General features: G+C 46.2%; 1 protein-coding gene across 2 annotated transcripts; it reads right to left on the bottom strand.

The window, feature by feature from the left end:
- Window positions 1–73: 73 nt before the first annotated feature.
- On the bottom strand, window positions 74–21,396 carry LOC149307953 (LIM/homeobox protein Lhx2-like). 2 transcript variants are annotated; one of them, XM_089534730.1, is made up of 5 exons: window positions 21,031–21,396; window positions 17,413–17,684; window positions 16,171–16,577; window positions 5,911–6,116; window positions 74–1,155 (listed from the first exon to the last, which is right to left on the bottom strand). In XM_089534730.1, exons 1-5 carry the CDS (start codon window positions 21,148–21,150, stop codon window positions 868–870), a joined length of 1,293 nt encoding a protein of 430 aa, XP_089390856.1. In that variant the 5' UTR covers window positions 21,151–21,396; the 3' UTR covers window positions 74–867. The 2 variants fall into 2 exon arrangements, with proteins under 2 accessions (XP_089390856.1, XP_089390857.1); XM_089534731.1 differs by lacking the exon at window positions 21,031–21,396 and adding an exon at window positions 19,766–20,296.
- Between the last annotated feature and the right edge of the window lie 337 nt (window positions 21,397–21,733).

The raw sequence follows: 21,733 nt of genomic DNA, 5'->3' as shown, positions 1-21,733 counted from the left end.
TATGTGCCCTTTCCCCCACAGATGCATTTCTGCAGGCAATTTTTGTTAAAAAATAAATAGAGAACTCTATTGCAAAATTTGAAGAAATGCAAACTTTAAAGGACAAGTGATTTTCAATTCCAGTCTGACTCACAAGAAGAACATTACAATGCAAACAAAATGAATTTGTCCTCCACATCTCTGGTCTTCTTCTCATGGTCAAACAACATGGAGGTAGTTTCCGTAAGTGGTTTTATTACTGGTTAGAGGGTTTTATTTTATTTTTTTACAAATTCTGATAGCTGAACAGACTTTTTTTTTAATCCCACTTTTTTTTTAATTCTAAAACATCAGAACAACCAATGAAGGGCTTAGGACTAATTCAAAGTAACAAAACTCTTATTGACATTTTCTCTTTTTCTTTGTCCTCCTTTGTGTGTGTGTGTGTGTGTGTGTGTGTGTGTGTTCTTTGCCCTGGTCATAAATATACAGAAAGGAACAAGGGAGATGGGAAGGGACCACGCGTGATCCAAGGTTGGGTTGAAGGGAGGAGAACAGTATATAAGGCACATGACCATCTCTGAAAAATATCACAGAAGCTTTAGCCAACTTAAATTAATCACTGTTTTCCTTTGCCCCGGTCCACAAAACTGTACATGAACACAAATGTTGTGTGGCAAGTTGCTCTTCCAAGTTCATTTTTCCAAGTCCACCGCGAACCTCAGACCAGAACGGCGAATTCTCCTACGCTGCAGCTAGCCCCGATGTGAGAAAGTCTCTAGCAAAAAAATACACTTGGAATTCAACTAAGAATAATTTTCCTTTTTAAAAAAAAAAAGAAAAAAAAGGAAGGAAGGAAGAAAGGAAGGAAGGTAAAAACGAGAGTCATCAGAAAAGATTCGTCAGCGTCGTCTGAGGTGGGCTCCGGGATTCGTGGACGTCTAAGCTGCCGGGCACCGAGGTCAAAACGGAAGTGACCGATGGCATACTTGGGTTGGTTAAGTCCGTCAAGGTGGTAGGGGTGCTGGAGGGGCTCATGGAGGTGTTGGAGATCTCCGACGCTGGGCCAGAGGGGGTCCCGGCTTGGAGCGTGGAGTCGGAGGTCTTGTCCACCCCCGTGTTCTCCTGGCGCAGGAGGTTCCGCCGGAATTTGGCACGGGCATTTTGAAACCACACCTAGAACCGTCCGAGAGAGAGAAGAAGAAGATGCGTCAGAAAGAGCGATGGTTTTGTCACACAGGGTTTTCAGAACGATTCTATGGATCTACAGAAGGATTTGGGGATATGTGGCCATGTTCTAGAACAGCCATTCTCAATCTATGGGTCGCAACCCCTTTGGGGGTCGAACGACCTCTTCACAGGAGTCGCCTAAGTCCATCGGAAAGACACCGCAGTTTTATGGTTGGGAGTCACCACAACATGAGGAATTGTATTAAAGGGTTGCGGCATTAGGAAGATTGAGAACCGCTGTTCTAGAAGAATTATTCCTGATGTTTCGCCTGCATCTGTGGCTGGCATCTTCAAATAAAGGGATGGGTTTGGTTGTCCCTTAAAAGCACAGGGTTGGGGCTCACACCACCATCCCACATTGGCTCTGATAAGAAAGAGTGATGGGCTTTGTTGTAGGGTTGGACAAATGGTTCTTCTGGACTTTGTGATGGCCGTGACACCATTTTAGATGTGTTCTAAGCATATATACAGATTTTTCACCCATTCTGAAAGGTTAACATGAGCCAGTATGGTATAGTGGTCTGAGCATCGGACACTGATGCTGGAGACCAGGGACTGATGCCTCGCTTAGCCATGAAACTCATTGGCAAGGCACACTGTCTCAGCCTCTGGGAATGGCCATGGAAAACTGCCTCTGAACCAATCTTGCCAAGAAAACCCCAGGATAGGGTCGCCTTAAGTCAAAAATGGCTTGAAGGCCAGCAACCCAACAACAACAACAACAACAACAACAACAACAACAAGGGTTTTAAGTAAGTGCACTGAAGCCTTGAAATTTTCTAGGTCTGGAATTTTATGGTCTTGTGCCAATTTTTGCAGCTGTCCGTATGATAGAAACTCACTCTCCAGATGATTCCCAACATTCTCCCATTGATGGGAACCATGCTTTTGGCAGAGCTGCTAAAAGGTTAGTTTTTCCTCTGTCCGTTGAATTCTGAATCTTTGTCCCATGAGCGCAGATTGGCAGGGATTGTGGGAGTTGTAGTACGATGCATCTAGTGGGAATGGGGAAGGCCAAGGAAGAGAGGTCTTCAGTGCCTCACTTTGTATGCAAAGAATAAAAAAGCACACTCCTAGGATTTCCATTCAGGCGTATTTCTGAGCTGTCTGAGATAATGCTTCTCAACCTCAGGTCCTCTTTGACCTCAAACTGCCGGTTCGGGGATTCTGGGAGCTGAACTGCCAGAGTCATCGTCCAACACTCGAACCACAAAACCATGCGGGCGCTCGAAACGCAACTATACCTTCTTATGAATAATAGAAATTCTCAAATGTTGCACCCAACTGAGCAAAGGCTGCCCGAGGGCACCGCTGCAGACGGGGGCTTAAAATATTTCCCATTTCAGTTCTGTGTGAAACCAAAACCATGTTGGGCAGAGAATTTCCTGACATTACAAATGTGTCTCTTCTGTAATAACCACAATTGCCTATTCACATAAAGAATGAGAGTCAGGCCAAAGGTGATTTAACTCTCATATGGAAGGGCTTTGGGTTATTTTAATCCCTAAAATGCTGCTGTTGTTTTCCTTTTTTCTTTTCTTTTTAATAAGTGTGAGAGGGAAGGAAGTACAATATACGGACAATATAAACCCAGCTTCTGCAACCTCCCCATGTGTGAACTATAATTCCCATACCCTTAATCCAGCAGGGCATGCCATTATTCTTGTATGCGCCATTGCACATTGGACCAAGATGTTCAGCCCTTTCCTTGGGGAAAGATAGTGAGACACCAACAGGATTCCGACTTCTGTCTCTAGTAGCAAAGGCAGTCAAGAATTCCCCAGAAAGCAATGAATTATCAGGCCATGTTGGAATTTGCATAAGAATTTATGTGAGCCAGCACAGTTTGAGTGTTGGACCAAGACAATCCCTGTTCAGCCATAGAAACCCACTGGATGATGTTGGGCAAGTCATACTCTCTCAGCCTCAGAGGAAGACAAGGCAAACCTCCACTACATAATCCTCGCCAAGAAAACCTTTGGAGACCTTTGTCGTACGCCAGAGTCCATTTGAAGGCATGTAACAAGACGGCATAGAAACCCACTGGGTGACCCTGGGGAAGTCACAGTCTCTCAGCCTCAGAGGATGCCAATGACAAACCCCTCTGAAGAAACTTGCCAAGAAAACCCTTTGCCAAGAAAACAGTTGCCTTAGGGTCGCCATAAGTAAAAAATGTCCCCCTCTGAACAAATCTTGCCACGAAAACCCCATTAAAGGAATGGCTTAGGGTCATCACAAGTCAGGAACACAACACAACACAACAACATAACAATTTATGAGTTCAAGTGGCACAAAGGTACAAATTCCTCAGGTCAAGTTGCATTATTTTAAAGGCCACAAAAGTGTAAAAGCAACGTGTCACGCCTCTGTTGACCAATGAGGAGCACTCCATATCTGTTGGACTACGTCAAAGTTATTAGCCGACTCTTTCTTCAGTGAAGGAGCAGCGTGGAAAATCTAGTCGTCACAACATTTATCTAACAAACCTGGCCCTTTCCAGACCTGCGGGAACACAGTACGGCCAGCCAGCATGATGACCAAGGATGGGAGTCGTAGTCTCAACACAACTGGAGAGCAGTCAAGGCCAGTCAAGGCCAATCTAGACCATGCGACATTTACAGCAAACACAGAGGAACATCTGGATTTTGGGATGTTGTTGGGCTGTGACTCCAAATGGAGTGACACCAGGACACTGAATCCACTCTGGATTGTAGTACAAACTCTATAAAGGAATTGCCCAAGCTGCAGGAATATGGACACCTCTTTTAAAGTCTGGATGAAAAACCAGACTGAATTCAGTGTCCGCCCTGAAACCAATGCAACCAGTTTCCATTGGGGCCTCAGCCAGCCTCAACCACTTTATATGACAATCTCTGAAGGTCTTCATGTCCCCCAGATTTAATTTAATGGATGGACATAAATCAAAATTAGGTCTCCCTCAATATCAAAGTCAGAATCATGCATGCCATCAATGGAATGAGAATCATCCATGCCATAATATTTCCATTTTCTGTGTATAGCTATGAAAACTAGAAAGTGAAGAAAGATGACAGGAGGAGAACCTAATTTGAAATGTGGAGCTAGAGTTGTATGGACACCGTAGACCTCCAAAAAGACAGATAAATGGACCTGACAGCAAATTAAGCCCGAACTGTCCCTAGAAGCCAAAATGGCTTAACTAAGGCTATCATATTTTGGACACATCAGGAGTCCTGACTATTGGAAAAGACACTAACTCTCAGTAAAATGCAAGGCCGTCAAAAAAGATGAAGACCACATTACGGATGGATTGGTTCCACCAAGGAAGCTGCGGCCTGAGCACGGTTGTTGCTGACCAGGCCTCTTGGAGGTCTCTAATTCCTAGGATTGCCATAAACCAAAGCCATGTTGACAGCAAACAACAGCAACATTTCCCCCTTGCTGACCAATGCAGCTAATGACTTTCTTCCTCAGGCAAGAACGCAAAGCAAGAAGGTGAAACCCATGAATCAAAACTGTAAAGGGAAAAAAGAAAAGTGCAGGGGGCAAAAATCCAAATGGCAGAATCCACCATTCTGTATTTGCCAGATGATTTGTTTTGCAATGTTTCTCCAGGCAAAGTCTGCCAGGCATCTAAGGTATATGAAGGAAAAGAACCAATCAGCTGCAAGTCTCTCTTCCACTTCCAGACACATGGAGAGCTCACAACAACCCTATGAGGTAGATGCGTACCACAAGCCCTACTGGACATATACCTCAAGGGTCAGAGGAAGAGGGATTTCTAGACTGGAACGTTTCCACACTAACCAATACCCCAAAGTCTTCTCTCCCTCCCTTAATATTAAATGTTTAGCCCTAGAATGCAACTGCAGCTACAGACAATGCAAAAGTGGGACAAAAATACCAGTTCAAGTTTATGCAAATGTTTTGAAGCAACCATCAAGATTCATTGCTCTTGCAAAAGGCCAGCTCCTGGAAACTGCTAGAATTGGGGAAGGCAACTACATGTTATCCCAATGTTCTTAAATTCTTAGCACACAACTTAAAAATAACAACATCTCACCTTTGTCCCAATATGGGGACTCAAGGTGGTTCTTTCTGTGAGTCATTTCCACAACTAAATACCTTTCTCAAATCACAGTGGCACAAGCAGACTTCCACTCTCTACATCTTTCCCCCCAGAAATGCCAACCATTATATATATATATATATATATATATATATATATTACACACTCCCATATACAACATGACAATGTCAACTGATTTGTTTGTTTCTCGGCAAACTTATGGAATGCGGAGGAAACTCCAGCCATGTTGCAGTGAGTCAAGATGGCAAATTTATGCCGCAACCTTGTATGCTCCCTTTTCACATTTTCACACTTAAAGGATCCTGCTAAATGTGAGGTGTGTGAATCAGCAACCATCGCAAGTACGCTTGCTAGCATTTTCCAAAAACAGAAAGAAAGAGCCCTGTGGGAATTTTTGCCCAGACTGCACTGATTTCCCTCCTATTTTTGCAAACCCATCTGCAATCCCAAAGGAAGCTATGTGAATGGCCGGATGTTCGCGATCTCTGCAGCATCTCCGCACGGTGTGGAAGGCCAGAGCGGTTGCAAGAAGGCAAAGTGATGGCACTGGAGGAAGCCTCTCTGTCTGGCGCTGGAGCGAGAGGGTGGCCAACCAAGAGACCCCTCTTTCCCCCCAGGTTGGCTTTCCTTACCTGGAGCACCCTCTTGGTCAAGCCCGTTTTCTGAGCAAGCTGTTTCAAGTCCTTGGCGTCCGGATTGTGGTTAATAGCAAAATAAGACTTCATTGTCCGCAATTGGTGGTGTTTGAACGACGTCCTCATGCGCTTCGTTTTCTGGTTGCTGGTGTATTGCTGGTCACGGTCAAGGTGGTCCCCGTCGTTCTCGTTGCAACTCAGAGCTTGCAGGAGGAGAAGAGGAAAGGGCACGTTAGCAGAAACCCTGGACACACAAAGGGACAGAAAAACACACACCACACACAGTCTGGCCCGTTGCTTTTCTTCCTTTACAACATTGGAGGACTCAACCCTTCTGATCTCTCTAGGTTTCCCTTTTTCTGGACCTTCCCCTGATGCTGCATTGCCTCTCTTGAATGTCTCCAGGAGCAGCAATGCACCTTCGAAATAGTTGCAGCCTCCTCCCCACAGTCAAAAAATACCCACTTCTCAAAACTAGAAACGGTCTTCCAGACACTCTTTCATTACCCCTCTTTTTTCTTTCTTTTACTGTATTTACTCATCTATAAGTCTAGAAATTCCAGTCTAATAAGGGCTCCAAAAAACCTGAGTCGACTTATCCATGGGTCAATGGAAGTACTGAATTGTAACTCTTATTTAAAAAGAAATGAGTAAAAGGCAAGCGTATAGTCTCTCCTGGAAGCCCCTCTACAATCTTATCTATCCTACTTCAGGGTGAGCACAAACTTGTTATGAATGCTGGGGTTTTGTAAGTTCTTTGCATTGTTTTCCTCTGTCCTTTGCTATATGTCCCTAAATTTTACCCTCGACTTATCCACAGGTCACATCACAATCCATAATTTTGGCCCCAAACCTGCCCTCGACTTATACATGAGTTTGACTTATAGTCGAGCATATACAGTATTTAATAACAATTATTATTATTATTATTATTATTAATATCCCGCCTCTCCAAACAGATCATTTTCCCCTTCTTTCTCTTTTTGTCCAGTTTTGACCCTCCCACAAGGAGCAAGGCATTTATTAAGTTAGAGTTCTGTGTCCAAATGGACACCCGGCTCTTGCTATTGGACTCACAGTGGAGACAAATGGATATAGGCAACTTAATCAATGAACAAATAGATTCAGATTAGAAGCTTGTTGCTGTTGTGTGCCTTCAAGTCGTTTCACCTGAAGGAGCCTAAGTTCAACCTCAAAGGGGACTTTCTGGGGCTGAGAGTATGCGACCCGTCCAAGATCATCCACCGGTTTCCATGGCTGAGCAGGGAATCGAACCCTGATCTCCAGAGAGTAGTAGCCCAACATTCAAACTGCTACACCATGCTGGCTCTCAGATTAAAACCCACACTCCCTATAATGTGTGTAAGTGCATTTGCATCTCTAGATTTATACCCCCCAATCCCCCTTTTTTAAAAGAAGAAATCACTCTTCAATATAAATTGTAGGTAGCAGAGAAGATTCGACTCAGGAGCTGTTTGAATTAGAAGATGGACCCTCAGTAGAAATTCCTTTTAAAATGCCTTGCCAGAGAAGCTCAGTTGAGGGAATTTAGCAGATAATGGAGAAAAATTAGGCATGCTCAAAACCCCAAAAAAATCACTATAAATTGTGGAGGAAGGAGAAGTTAGAAGTGTGTTTGAGTCGTGCCCAGCACCAGAATAGATATGCAACGCAACCCTGCATCTTTGCATCCCATTAAAAAAGCAAATCCCCTTGAAGACATTTATCTGGAGGGCTCATATTCTCCATGTGTTTATTACTAGAGACAATGAGATCAAGATTCTCTCATATGGCCACCAAAAAAGTAAAATAAAAAAGGCACTAATGAAGCTTGCACAAAGAAACAAAGGAATCTTACAATAACCAACAGAAAGAACCTCAATTTGCAAACCATGCAGAATCCTCCCACAGATTTGGCTTTAAAGAAAGGCAGAGCGCACACACACGCACACACGCACACACGCACACACGCACACACATGCACACCCTCCTGAAATGACAGAGACAAAATCCCTCTTAAAATTAGAAATCCTCAGAGAAAATTCGGCAAGGCATCCTGTCTGGCCGTCCTCTCGGCCATTCGATTTATCATCGCTTATCCATCCACGCTTCTCCATTATCCATCCTTTCCCCACAAACTCCTTTCACTTTGATTTCTTTTGCCCCCCTCCAAATGTTAAAACATGTTATATGTGGAAATGAAGGGGATTCTAGGCAAGCTTCACTTTATGCTCTCCCTCGGTAATTGTTTTACCCACGCTACCAAAACAACTTCCAACAGCAACCCAAAAAAAGGAGGAGGAAAATCAGATAAAGGTCTGCCGTGGGAGTATTAAAATGTGAATAATTGATCCAGCTGTCTAAACACATCTGCACCGGCTTTTGCCATTGTCCATTATCACTGATCCAATAGACTCCTGACCTGCATTGACGTGGCTTTATTTTAAATGCAGATTATTTACCTTATTGGAAAAGCTACAGAGTAAATAAAGGACTACCAGGAAAGTCAAATGCTGGAATTAATGGACTGATCTTGTGGAATTAATGGAGAGATTACTGACATGCTGAATATGGCTAGTTATGTCTACTCAAATGGGGATGGAAATCATAGGGCTAGACTGCAACTCCCAGCTTTCCTCACTCTTGGCTTTGCTGGCTAAGGCTGCTGGGAGTTGTAGTCAGGCAACACTTGGAAATCAACACAAATCCTTTCCCCATGTAAAGAAAATTGCTAAATACAACTGCAATACAACTGCCTTCGACTTATGATGACTCTAAGATGAACCTACCACAGGGTTGTCTTGGCAAGATTTGTTCAGAGCGGGTTTACTATTACTGTACCTTACTCTGAGGTTGAGGGAGTGTGACTTGCCCAAAGTCACCCAGTAGGATACTTCCATGACTCTGGTCTCCATAGTCCAACCCTCAAACACAACTCCACACTAACACAACTGCAATGGACCCATTGAATCAATGGGAAACAAGTTAAAAACAGATATAAGTTCTGTGGGCTCAACAAACCTACCCTAGATGGGGCTAGTAATTGGAGTCAAGCCAGGGATGGGAATCAAGCCTCCCTGTAGAGGTTGATGAACTGAAGTTCCCAGCATCCCCTGCCAATTACTATTGCTACTAGCTAGGGACTGCTGGAACTAGAGTCCAACAAGTTCTGGAAGGCCATATGATTCTCATCCCTGACTTTGGCCACCATTGAGTAGCGCAGGTGGGAATGAAGCCATGGATGGTTCAGGATGGGAGCCAGCGTGGAACAGAGGTTTGAGCATTGGACTACAACTCTGGAGACCAAGGTTTGATTCCCTGTTTGACCATGAAACCCACTGGGTCACCTTGGGCAAGTTGCATGCTCTCAGCCTCAGGGGAAGGCAATGCAAACCTCCTCTGAACAAATTTTGCCCAAGAAAACCCCATGATAGGTTCATCTTAGGATCATCATGAGCCAACTTGAAGACACACAACTACAACAAAGAAGGCAGAGCAGGGAATCCATCACACTGGAGCCACAACTGAAATGCATATAGCTTTCTGCAGCTCTTCCTTAAAATGGATGGTGGTCACATAATGCTCACAAGCATTGGTCCTCACCTCAAAGCCTGCAAGGATTACACGTCCTACATTCCCGCATCAGGGTGTCAATCAATCAATCAATCAATCAATTGTACCTTCAATGTTTTAATTGTCAACAAAGCACAAAGCAACACGGATGGAGTGAGGAAGCAAGCATGGACTACCATTTTGCATCCCAGCTTGCTACACCATCCATGGTGGCTTCCTCCCATACTTGGATCACTACTCCTTGTTGGCAAGAAGAGATTATTCCTCCCCCCCCCCTAAAGAAAGAAGTAATTTTTCCATTCTGTGGCCTGGCTGACCCACATCTTGCTCCCCTGCAAAGCTCTCCAAGGGACGCCTTGTCCTCCCTCCATCCATTCTGCTCAACAAATAAGAACCAAAGAAGCCAAGAACTGGCCACCAGATCCCACTGCAAACGGCTGAACTAACTGGTCTCCTTCCTCTCCAAAACATCTCCACTCTGCCCAGACAAAGCGTGAATGGCGTCTTTGTCTAACCTCATGCCCCGTGAATGGGTCCAAATGGGCGCTTGGCCTAGCGGGGAATGTGTCTGGGGGCAGGGAAAGAGAACTGGAGCCAGTCTGAGACGGTTTGGGAGAGGAGGGGATTTCCCAAGGGAAAAAAAAGTCAGAGGACCCCCAACTGGCAATGCTGCCCCTTCCTCCAAAATAAATAAATAAGCCATTTTAATAATAATAATAATAATAATAAATAATGAGCCTTGATGGTAGGATGCTACACCCAACCAGACTGCTATATTTACCATAAATCTACTTTCTGCAAAAGAAGCATTCCAATGTAATCTAGACGCTTGCAGATTGGGAAGAACCAAAGAAGCTAAGAATTGGCCGCTGCAGATCCACTGCAACACCGAATGAAAACTGGTCTCTTTCCTCTCCAAATCAACTCCAGTATTCTCTTTCTGCTTCTCTCCTATCAGTAAAAGTGGCCCAGAGGGGTGTGCGATGCCACAAAGGGCTGGAGAACGGGGAAACTGGGGTCAACCCAAGCCAGAGGCAGTGTGGTCTAGTGGCCAAAGTGCTGGATTTTGTAAACTGGAATCCAATGTAATCTGGAAGTTTGCACACTGTTTCATTTTCATGTACACTGGTGTCCCCTTTCTGCTTCCTAAGCTGTTCTTTCCTTCCTACCAAAAGTAACACAATGTGTGTGTTGTGTAGTTCAGGGCTGGTAAAAGGGGGTCAACCCAAGATAGAGACAGTGTTGTATAGTGGCCAAAGTGTCTGTCTGTCATGAGAGGCCTCTGGGTTATTCCGAATCCAAGCATGCTTTCTTGTTTTGGCCTACCCTACAAGGTAGTGGTTGTTGTTATTGTTGCCATTGCTAAATAAAGTGGGGAGGAAGAAAGCCTTGTACATCTCCTTGAACTCATGGGGGGGGGGGGAAGCGGGATATATTCATGGAATAAATGAGCAATAAAGAAATAATAAATGCTCAGCGTGGAGGAATGAATCCCTGTCTGTGTAGATGGCCTTTCTGGTCTGGTTTTTCATAGCAAGCACCATCATCCACTGGGCTTCAGAGGAGGTGCATTTCTCCAGATGCAAGGCCTCACATGGGAGGAAGGGCAATAACCCTGGAGCAAGGAGCAGGATATTTTGGAGAGGCCAGCGGGGTCTTGCGTGGTGGGACTCCTGGCTGCCCTAAGGCTGAGATGGAAACAGGGTTGGCAGGCAATCCTTTTTGAGGACTGAATAAGAAGTCCCAAATCCTGTATTTTGGGGCCCTTCCTAAAGACAGAAGTGTGTGTATCACGTAATGTACGAATGAGGACAATGTGTTAATTGCACAGAAAAACACAAGGCAAGGTTAATAGAAATCAAGTGCTTCCTTTTGGCATTTAGGTAGAAGAAAAACTTGTTAAAGACTACTTCTCAGTTATCAAATCTACATGTCATGCATTTTCATTGCTGTTTTGAAAATTTGACAGTCTGGAAACCTCGAACGGTCCTCTAGATGTTGTTGGACTGCAACTTCCATCCTCCCTTCGCTGGCAAAGCTAATGCTGAGGATGCTGGACGCTTCAGTCCAACACTTTGCTGAGCCCTGTCCTTGGAAGGTGCTTAGAAACACCCCAGTTCCTTGTCTCTGTATATGTGTGTGTGTTATATACACAGAGACACACACAAACTGCAACAGCTGCCGCAGGCACCACAAGGAGCAGTGCAACATCTGGAACGGTTTGGAAAAAGTGATCTGCACACAGCTGAGCTCAGGCTTTCTGGAAGAGAGGGCCCTGCTTCTCAGAAGAGTCACGCCAGCCAGCCCTCTTGGGCCACAGACGCTCAGAGGTGGCCTCTGGACCCCTTCTGGGTCTCTCTGCCACCAGCTGAGCCCACCCAAATAAGAAAAGAAAATAGGCATTCTCCAGCTTTGCAAGTTCCCCTTCATGCCCAGTCTTGCTCCACTTCAGTGACTTGCTCTAATCCAGTTCTGTGGCTACAACTCCTAGCAGGATATTCGGGAGAGGTTGTGGGGCCTTGCATGGTGTAAATCTTAGCTGGACATGGACAGCGCAGCCTTGCATGGTGTAACACATGGTCAAGGAACTATGGGTGCTTGGCAATCCATGGCCAAGGGATGATGGGTGCTGGAGTCCATCCCAGATTAGGCCAGAAAGGATGGGCATCGCTCTGTTCAGTTTTGGGAAGGATGAGCATCCTTTGGGGACCGCAGGTGCTGCTCTTGGGTGCCTTCAAGTCATTTCCAACTTATGGCAACCCTCAGCTGAACCTGTCCTGGGGTTTTCATGGCAGGTTTCTTGCCATTGCCTTCCCCTGCGGCTGAGAGTGTGTTATGTGCCTAAAGTCACTTGGTTTCCTGGCCAAGCTGAGAACTGAAACCTGGTCTTCAGACTCATAGCGGCATCAAATTGATATAACTGTGCAGTGTGGATACAGACAGAGATGGAAGGAAATGCAGGGACCCATTAAAATGGATTCTCTATGGAAAGAACAACATTTCCCCAAATATCTGTTGAGGGCATTCAAAGGGTGCCTCTCCTGAGATTTTCTGTGGCTGGTGAGATGGATTTTTAGTTTTGTGGGATATTTGGCCTTCTCTGTCAGAGAGCTCTGGTGTCACTATAAATCCCAGAATCCCACAACATTGAGCCATGGCAGCTAAAGCGGTGTCAAACTGTGTTAAATCTGCAGTGCGTTTGCAGCCTCTCTCTCTCTGGAGGAGGGTTGTTGGCAGAGGACCATCCAGAGCAGAGCTTGGAAACGTTCGCTTTGAGGGGGACTACAACTCCCAGAATCCCCCCAGTGGCCCTATTTATTCAAGCACCTGGAAAACTGTACTCCAAAATGTATTATTTTTAACGAAAGATCACACTTTCGCCAGCTGTGGCTGAAGGACCACATCCCCAAATCCTAGGCAAATGTTGCAGGATCCAACCTTTCCAAGTGTTTGGCATTCTTAGGGCATTTTAACATGTTTTTATACATGGGGGGCTTTCTGGATTGGGGCAAAAATTGGGTGCAAATCACGTGTGTAACAGTCTCCTTTAAAACTGGAGGGCCCTGGGGGGCATCAGAGGCTGCAGAAGTTGGGTCCAAGGGTCACCATCAATGGCCCATTGGTGGCCTAGCATTTCTTGTTGCCTCTCAGCCAAAGTCATGCCAGAAAAGGAACCGAGGCTGGATCCGCACTGCAGAAATAACCCGGTTTGACACCACTTGAACTGCCCTGGCTCCGTGCTAGGGAATTCTGGGAACTGTAGTTTCATTAAGCATTGAGCCTTCCCTGGCAGAAAGAGCTCTGGTGCCACAAGAAACTACACATCCCAGCATCCCATAGCATGGAGCCAGGGCAGTTAAAGCGGTATCAAACTGCGTTATTTCTGCAGTGTGGATTGGACCCGAGACAGCCTTCGTTCCTGAGGAGACCTGCAGGACTCAGGACCACCACCAAAAGGGAGACCCTCTTTGCAGGAAAGAGGTTTTGGAGAGCAAAAGAAGGGGATCTATTTGTGCAAGAAGATTTTTTGAGACCAAAAAGAGGGAGATCTATTTTTATTTTATTGATTTATTTGCAGGAAGGAGATTTTAGAGAACCCCCCCCCCCAAAAAAAAATTGGATCTATTTATTTCAGGAAGGAGATGTTAGAGACCAACAGAAGAGGATCCATTTCTTGCAAGAAGGAGATTTTTGGGACCAAACGAAGAGGATCCATTTTTTGGAGGGAGGAGATTTTTGAGACCAGCAAAGATTTTGGAAATGGAAGGGGATGGGAGAGAGAAAGAAAGAATGAATGAAAGAAAGAAAGAAAGAAAGAAAGAAAGAAAGAAAGACCCCCCCTCAATACAAACCCAGCAACCAAAAGTGGGGAGGGTGCTGAGGCCTATACCCCCCCAAAAAAATGCAGCTCCAAAATAAACAAACAAATGCAGCCGGGGCAAAGTTCTGGATTTGGACAGTTCGGTCCTGCCACCCTCCAAAATTTTAATATCTCTTTTCGAAATGATTTTGCAACCTGAAATTGGGTTGAGAGACTCAGAAAAGTCCTCAGGAAGGGAAGGAGGGAATGAAAGAGGAATACATTAAATAATTATTATTATTATTATTATTATTATTATTATTATTATTCCATTTATTATTGTTGTTATTCTGTTTCAGTTCAAGCTACGAATCGAGTCCCAGTTGGACCCCAGATTTAAAAAAAAATCCCACTTTCCCTTCTCTGTCGAAACCCAAAAAGAAAGGAAGGAAGGAAGAGAGAGAGAGAGAGAGAGAGAGAGAGAGAAAGGAAAGCTGGGTTCACAAAGAGCCTTGGTTTAAAAAGCTGAGTAATGGGGGTTAGAAAGGGTTGGAAAGAGGGTCTGTGTTTGAAGTCCTGGCCCCCTCCGGAGCCCTTTTCCACTTGTCAGGCTCCATCTCCGTCTCTTTTCTCCTCCAGAAAACAATAAATAGGCAGAAAAATCCAAATATAAACGGGATAAAAGAGGGAAGGCTGAGAAATCTGGATTTGTAAGAAAAATTAAAGGTGTTTTTGGGAGAGAGAAGGAATAAAAGGGAAGGTTGGATTGTGGAGCTGTATTTTGATGATATTTTATTGCGATACTTCTGTTGTAATCCGCCTTGATTCCCCTGGGAAAAGGCGGGATATAAATAAATTATATTATTAGTATTAGTATTAGTATTATTAAACCTTCCTTAAGAATGGAGGACTTTTCCATTTTGGTTTGTCTTCTTCCTTGATATGGGTTGTCCTATGGCCAATTATGGCTATTTTACGTGGTTTTAACTACATTTTATAATGATGTCGTTTCAGTGTTAAGGAACGGGGTTAAGGGGATTTATGTCATTTTATGTCTGTATATTATATAGTCATGTTTTTCCTTTGTGTTTTTTGTGGTTGTAACCCGCCTCGGTTCTTCTGGAGAGGCGGGGTATAAATTATTATTATTATTATTATTATTATTATTATTATTGATTAGAAACCCTTTTCTTTTCGTTAAGAATTTAGGAGTTTTAAATATCGGGTTTTTTAAAAGTTAGATTATTATTATTATTATTATTCAACTATTTATATAGCGCTGTAAATGTATTAAAATAAATAAAATAAAAATGATTCCATCTGGAATCGTTTAGTTTGATTTGTCGAACCTCTCTTCCTCTCTTTTCTTCGTTTGTTTCGGGTCTTTTCAGCGTTGTGTCTCCGACGAAAAAGACTTTCCTGACACTTTTTAGAGTCCAAACCTCATTTTAATCCAAAATCTAAAATAATTTGTTTTAGAGTCCTGCTCTTTTCGCTTCTCAAAAGCCCTTTTTCTCCAAAGCCACCCACTTTCCCCTCCTCTTAATTGTCCTTAAATGGTTCCCACAACAAACAAACACAAAAACTCCTTTCGCCGGCCCTGCCGTTTCCCCCAAACGCTCAGAACGCGTTCCCGACGGTGGGAAAAACGAAGAGGAAAAAAGGAGTGGATTTCCCCAAAGATTGGGGGGGGGGCATTTTATAGGGGTCTCTTTCCCCCTCTAACCCTCTTTCTGTCTAGGTAAAAATGCCTATGAAATTGTCCCAAGCACTGCAAAACCCATCAGTCCTTTTCCATCGCAGGATTGAGACCCATCATCCCCACACCACACTTTTTCTGGGACCCCCATCGACTTCTCCCCCAAATCCCCAAAATCAACGACCCCCAAATCTCCCCCTTCGAAACCTCTCCCTCTTTCTTCCTGCCATTTTCCGTCCTTCTGGCGCATTATCATTGATGATATTAATTAAGTAATTAATAATAAATAATCATAATAATTGGTAATGATAATCATCATTATGCATCATTCCTGAGCCCAAATGAACCCCACAAGACTCGGTTCAAGATTCACAAGGAAGAGAAGTCAAAAGAAAAGGAAGACGTCGCAAAGTGCTCCATCCGACCAAACGCCAGAAACGCGTCGGGACCGTTTCCAAATCCTCACAATGTGGGTTTCCTTCCTCCGGAGCCACACAATGGACCTTACAATCCGGATCATCCCCTACAGACCCTACAGACACAGGCACTCCCGGTTTTAAGCCCGGGAGGGCCACAAGACACGCGTCAAACACCGCACGTCGGAAGGCGTTTGCCAAGCCGGGTCTCCTCTGCTTCCCCCCCCCCTTCTCTGCCCCCATCTCCGAGGCCCTCGCTGGGCCCTTACCGGCGTTGTAGGCGGCCAGGTCCGCTCCGGGTCCGGGGCTCTTCCTCTTCCTGGGGCGGCCCTTCTGGACGGTGCCCACGCCGTTGTAGTAGGGCAAGCCCAGCGGGGCGGCGGCGGTGCCCAGCGAGGGCCCTTTGCCGGAGCCGGGGCCCCCTTCCCCGAAGTGGAGCTGGCTCTGGCCGTGGGGCTGGTGCGGGAAGTCGCATCCCTGGAGCAGGGCCTCGAAGTGGAGCCGGCAGTAGACCAGCTGCTCCTTCATGCCGAAGTGGTCCCCGGTGGTCAGCACCTTGGCGCAGGTCGAGCAGGTGAAGCAGCTCAGGTGGTAGACCAGCTCCCGCGCCCGCATCACCATCTCCGAGGCCGAGATGCCCAGGTGGCACCGGGCGCAGCGCTGCACCGAGAAACGCCTGCGGGACAAAGCGGGACAGGCCCACGAGGGGCGCCTGGTCAGGCCCACGCCGCTGGCACACTGGGGGCGGCAGGGGGCACCGGCCAGGAGCCTTCCCACAGTCAGGGGGCACGGCTTCCCACTATATATATATTATATATACATATACACACATACTGCAAGCTGCAAATCTTTAGATTATATAATACAAGCTAGGCGCCCTCCTGCACATTGCACATCTCTCTCTCTCTCTCTCTCTCTCTCTATATATATATATATATATATATATATATATGCTCCTTCGTGGAAACTGCACATCTTTCTATACCTATATAGGACAAGCTCTGCTCTTTCCTGGAAGTTGCAGATCTTTCTATACATGTATAGTACCACCTATGCTCCTTCCTGGAAGTTGCACATCTTCGTAGTACAAAGTATGCCCTTTCCTGGAAGTTGCACGTCTTTCTATAGCACAGGTTATGCTTTTCCTGCAAGCTACACATTTTATATATAGCAGAAGCGATGGAATCAGTCTGTAGAGAGACCTGAGACTCACTGAAAGAAAGTAGTGGGCAGCAGGAGCTTTTGCAGACTTCGGTCTACTTCCTCAGATGCATTAGGAAGCTGTGCATCTTTACATAGCTAGCACGAGCTATGCTCCTTCCTGGAAGTTGTGCATCTATGCATCATGCTGTTTCCTGGAAGCTGCCCCTCTGCACGTGGCTAGACGGATGCAAGGTGGAGAGCTCTGCAGGGCTAGGGGTGCCCTTGCCTTCCCTGCTGGGGTCTTGGGCCATGTGCCCCCCACCCACTCCCCACCCCCGTCCCCTCGGGCCTGTCTCCCTGCTACTGACCGGTAGTAGTCCTCCTTGCAGTAGATGCTGCCGTCCTTGGAGAAGCAGGTGAGCTCGGAGTCGAGGTTGAGCTTGCACTCGCAGCACTTGAGGCAGCGCATGTGCCACTGCTTGTCCACCGCCAGGAGGTAGTAGCGGTCCGAGATCTTGCCCCCGCAGCCCGCGCACAGCGCCGCCCGCGCCTCCCCGCCGCCCGAGCCCCCGGACACCGAGACCGGCCCCAGGGACCCCGGGACAACGCCGCCGCCGCCGCTGCTCAGCGAAGGCATCGCCTGGGAAGGGAAGGAGGAGAAGCAGGAGAGGGTCAGGAAGAGGAGGAAGGAGAGAAGGCAGAACTGGAATAGGAAGAGCAGAGGAGGAAGAGGAAGGAGAGAAGAAAGAGGATGCAGAACAAGAATAGGAGGAGCAGAGGAGGAGGAAGAACAAGGGAAGGAAGAGGAGGAGGAGAGAAGAAGAGGAGGAGGAGGAGTGGGAGGAAGAAAATGAAGGAGAGGAAGAGGAGGAAGAGGAGGAGGAAAAAAAGAGGAAGAAGAGGAGGACCAGGAGGAGGAGGAGGAGGAAAGAAGACGAGGAGGAACGAGAGAAGGAGAGGAGCAGGAAAAGAAGGAAGAGGGGGAGGAAGTGGAGGAAGGGTCCAGGGTCCCCCAACCAGCCCCCTCCTCTTCCGGGAAGGAAGGACCCGCCCTTTTGCCGCCCAGAGCAAGGAAAGGGGGCCTGGAAGTCTGTGGCCCAGAAGGCCTCTTCCCTCGGAGGGGGCAGGAAGGGCTTCTCCCCCCAAAACAAAATCCAGACCCTAAAAGCCTCGTCCTGGTCTCTAAATTCGGACCCCTAAATCCAGACCTCTACATCCATACCCTTAATCTAGACCCCTTAATTCGGATCTGTCTCCAAGGAAGGAAAGTGTTCAGAGGAAGGGAAAGAAACTGGAGAGAAGCTCCTTTTTCGCTCGATTTCTCCCAATAAATCTGGATTAAGGGCAGAAGTAGAGCAAAAATGGAAGAGAAACTGCAGAGGAGAAAAGAAAGAGGAGGCTGGCCCTAAGAAAAGATTGTGGCCTCTTTTCTTAGGAGCATCATCCTAATTTTTATTTATTTACAGATAGATAGATAGATAGATAGATAGATAGATAGAGTTTGAGAGAGAAGGATAGATATCTCCTTTTTTAAAAAGTGGCATTAAAACAACTGAAGATGACTTTTTTGAGGAGAGGAAATAAATGGGAAACGACTTGAAGGCGTTCACAACAAAATTAAACGCAATGCACTGTTTGAAGACACACACAAAAATGACAACAAAATAGAAGTGTCGGGGTTTCTAATTCAGAAGAAAGAAGAGGAAGAAAGGAAAGAGAAACGGTTTTTTTCCTTTTGGAATAATTTTTTGGAGGGAAGAACAAAAAAAAGGGGACCCCAATTTCTTCGGCTACACATCCCATTTTAGTAAAATGGTTGGATTCCTAGTAGGTTTGCGAAGCAAGAGTAAGTAAGTCCGGTTGATCTTAAAAGGACTTGCATGGCTGGAAATGCATACATCTGTAGCACATCTGTATTAAAAACGGGTTTTTAGACCGCTTCGGTTGAGGCAGAGAGTTGTATTTTGATGGTTTGTGTCAGGGCTACTCAAGAGTAGACCCAAAGGATGCAATGGGAAGGATTCCCAGGCAAATGCAGGAGTGAGTAGGATTGGAAAACCAAAATATAATCTTCAGCGAAAGAAATCCAATGGAGACAAAGTCCTGAGTAAACAGGAGTCGGGTTTGGCGTCGATCCGAAGCCTCTCTTCCTTCCGTTAAATAACAAAAATATGATGAATGAAATCGTTTTAACAGAAGGCTTCGAAAACTGAAGAGCGGGACTTTCCCCTCTTCCGCCGTTTGCGTGATTCAAAATGCGACTCGGATAGAAATGGTCTTTTTCAGATGTACATTTGCAAAAGGCAAGGCAATGAATGGGTTCTCTTCCAGGAAACCCTGGAAAAATCAGATATATATATATATATATATATATATATATATATTCCTGATATGATGACAAAAATGAAAAGAGGAATTATGAGGAAAGAGGTTCTTGAAAAACCCACTCCATACATCCGGGGTCTCCAAGGCCCCAGAGATCCATCCCAAAAAATATGGGAGAAATAATAGAAACGTGGATATATTTGGTTGCCAATGAATTCCGACTTCTGAGCTCCAGTGCTCAAGAAACTCCCAAAGCGAGCATTTTTAAGAACAGAAACAAAATTGAATTCCCAACCCTCTCCAGAGACAAAACCCCCAACAAGTTACGTTTTTTGGTCTCTTCTTCCCAAACAAAAATACACATTTCCCGCAAAAAACAAAACACGCAACTCTTACCCTCTCCGCTTCTCATTCAGAAATTACTTTCGAGGAAGTTGTTTCCATGCCGCGGGTTTTCAAGGGCACAAATGCAAAGGAAATCGGATTGGTTTTGTTGGAGAAGGCGGCAGAATATTTGGGGAAAGTCACTCAGAACCAAAAGAGAAAAAGGAACTCCAATTCGTGGCCCTTCGAAGGAAAACTAGGGGGAAAGATTTCATCCCAAATAGCCCCCGATATTCATTCTCCGCTTCGGAAAAACCGGCTGAATCGTTTTAGGAGGAATAAAACACGGAAAGAAAAACGAGACGCAGCTTCTTCTCCACCGAAAACGGAGCTTTGGCCCAAAACGATTCGGGAGAAAAACGAAAACGAAATTAATTCCCGGTTTCAAGAAGAAGAAGAAGAGTCTTTCTGAACATCTTCGCCTCGGATTTGGTCCAGTTTTCAAAGAAAAGGAAAAGTCGGGCTGAAAAGAGAACTTTGCATTTCGTAGCCACAGAAAGGAAAGGAAAGAAAGGGAAAGGAAAGGAAAGAAAGAGAAGGAAAGGAAAGGAAAGGGAAAGGAAAGGAAAGGAAAGAAAGGGAAAGGAAAGGAAAGGAAAGAAAGAGAAGGAAAGGAAAGAAAAGAAAAGGAAAGGAAAGGAAAGGAAAGGAAGAAATGGACTGGAAAAGGGAAAGGGAAGGGAAGAAAAGGAAAGGGAAGGGAAGGAAAGAGAAGGAAAGGACTTAAAAAAGAAAAGGGAAGGGAAGACTTGGAAAATGAAAGGGAAAGGGAAGGGAAAGGAAAAGGAAGAAACTGTTTCTCTTCTGGGGGCGGGGGGTGACCTGGAAATCCCTGCAGCTCCAAAACCTCATCCCAGGCAAAGGACTGAGATCCCCTCGTTCTCTCTCTCTCCCTCTCCTCTATTTTCCCCATCCCTTCTTCCCTTTTCCAACCTGCTTTGCCGAAAACTCTCTCCCTTTTGCCGTCCCTTTTCTCGATCCCACCGGAAAGCAAGGCCTACGACGTTCCGTAGTTCTTCTTAAATCCGTCCCAAACCAGCCATTTCCCACCCTCCCCTTATCATCTATCTATCTATCTATCTATCTATCTATCTATCTATCTATCTATCTAATAATCCAAATAAAAGCCCAGGCTTAGGGGCGATCCCTCCTTTCTCCTTTTTGCAAGGGGATGCTTTCCCAGCGAGTTTGGGTCTGGACTGGGCTGGCCTCCTTCCTTCCTTCCTTCCTTCCTTCCTTCCTTCCTTCGCCCTCCCGTTTCCTCTTCCTCTTCCTACCGTGTCGGTCTCTCCTCGGTCGATGGCGGAGCTGATGGCGGGGGCCTCCCCTTTCCCTCTCCGGTCCATTTCGTCGATGACTCCGTGCATCTCGGAACCGGCCAAGCTGTGGAAGAGCATGGCCTGGCCGGACCGGCACCAGAACCGGACAAAAGGTTTCCTTTCCCTCTTCCTCTTCCTCTTCCTCTCCTTCCTCCTCTTCCTAAGGGCTCCTCCTCGGTTGCGGATCCTCCTTGGCCATCCTTCCCAGCCTGGGCCCGGCCCAGATCCGCCCCAGAACCGCCTTCGTCCCGCTCCAAGAGGAAAGGAAACAGCAGCCGAAGCTGCAGCTACAGCCGCCGCCGCCGCTCCCACTCCCTTCTTCCCGGCGCCAGCCTCCGCGCCTTTTCTACCGCCCCTCTGACGTCACCGCGGGACGGGCGGGGATTGGCTCCTCCAAGGGGACCCGCCACGCCCCAGCCACGCCCCCCGGGGCAAACGCAGCCAAGGCCCTGCTCCAGCAGCAAAGACCGGGAAGCCCCCGGAAGAAGGGGATGGGGAAGGCGACCCGCACACGCCCCTTCGGCAACCGGGCGCCTTGGAGGAGACCCAAACTGGACATCCCAGGGCCTGAGGGAGCCACAGGCTGCAAATGCCCAGGAGCCAAGTGGGTGGCAACCCACTGGAATGCACTGGGACCTAGGTAGCCTTGCCTTTTGTCCCA

Source organism: Sceloporus occidentalis, unplaced genomic scaffold (assembly GCF_023333645.1).
Source record: "Sceloporus occidentalis isolate IW3139 unplaced genomic scaffold, rSceOcc1.0.p SCAF_8, whole genome shotgun sequence".
NCBI classification, from domain to species: Eukaryota; Metazoa; Chordata; class Lepidosauria; order Squamata; family Phrynosomatidae; genus Sceloporus; species Sceloporus occidentalis.
This window is presented reverse-complemented; position numbering and strand designations above follow the sequence as displayed.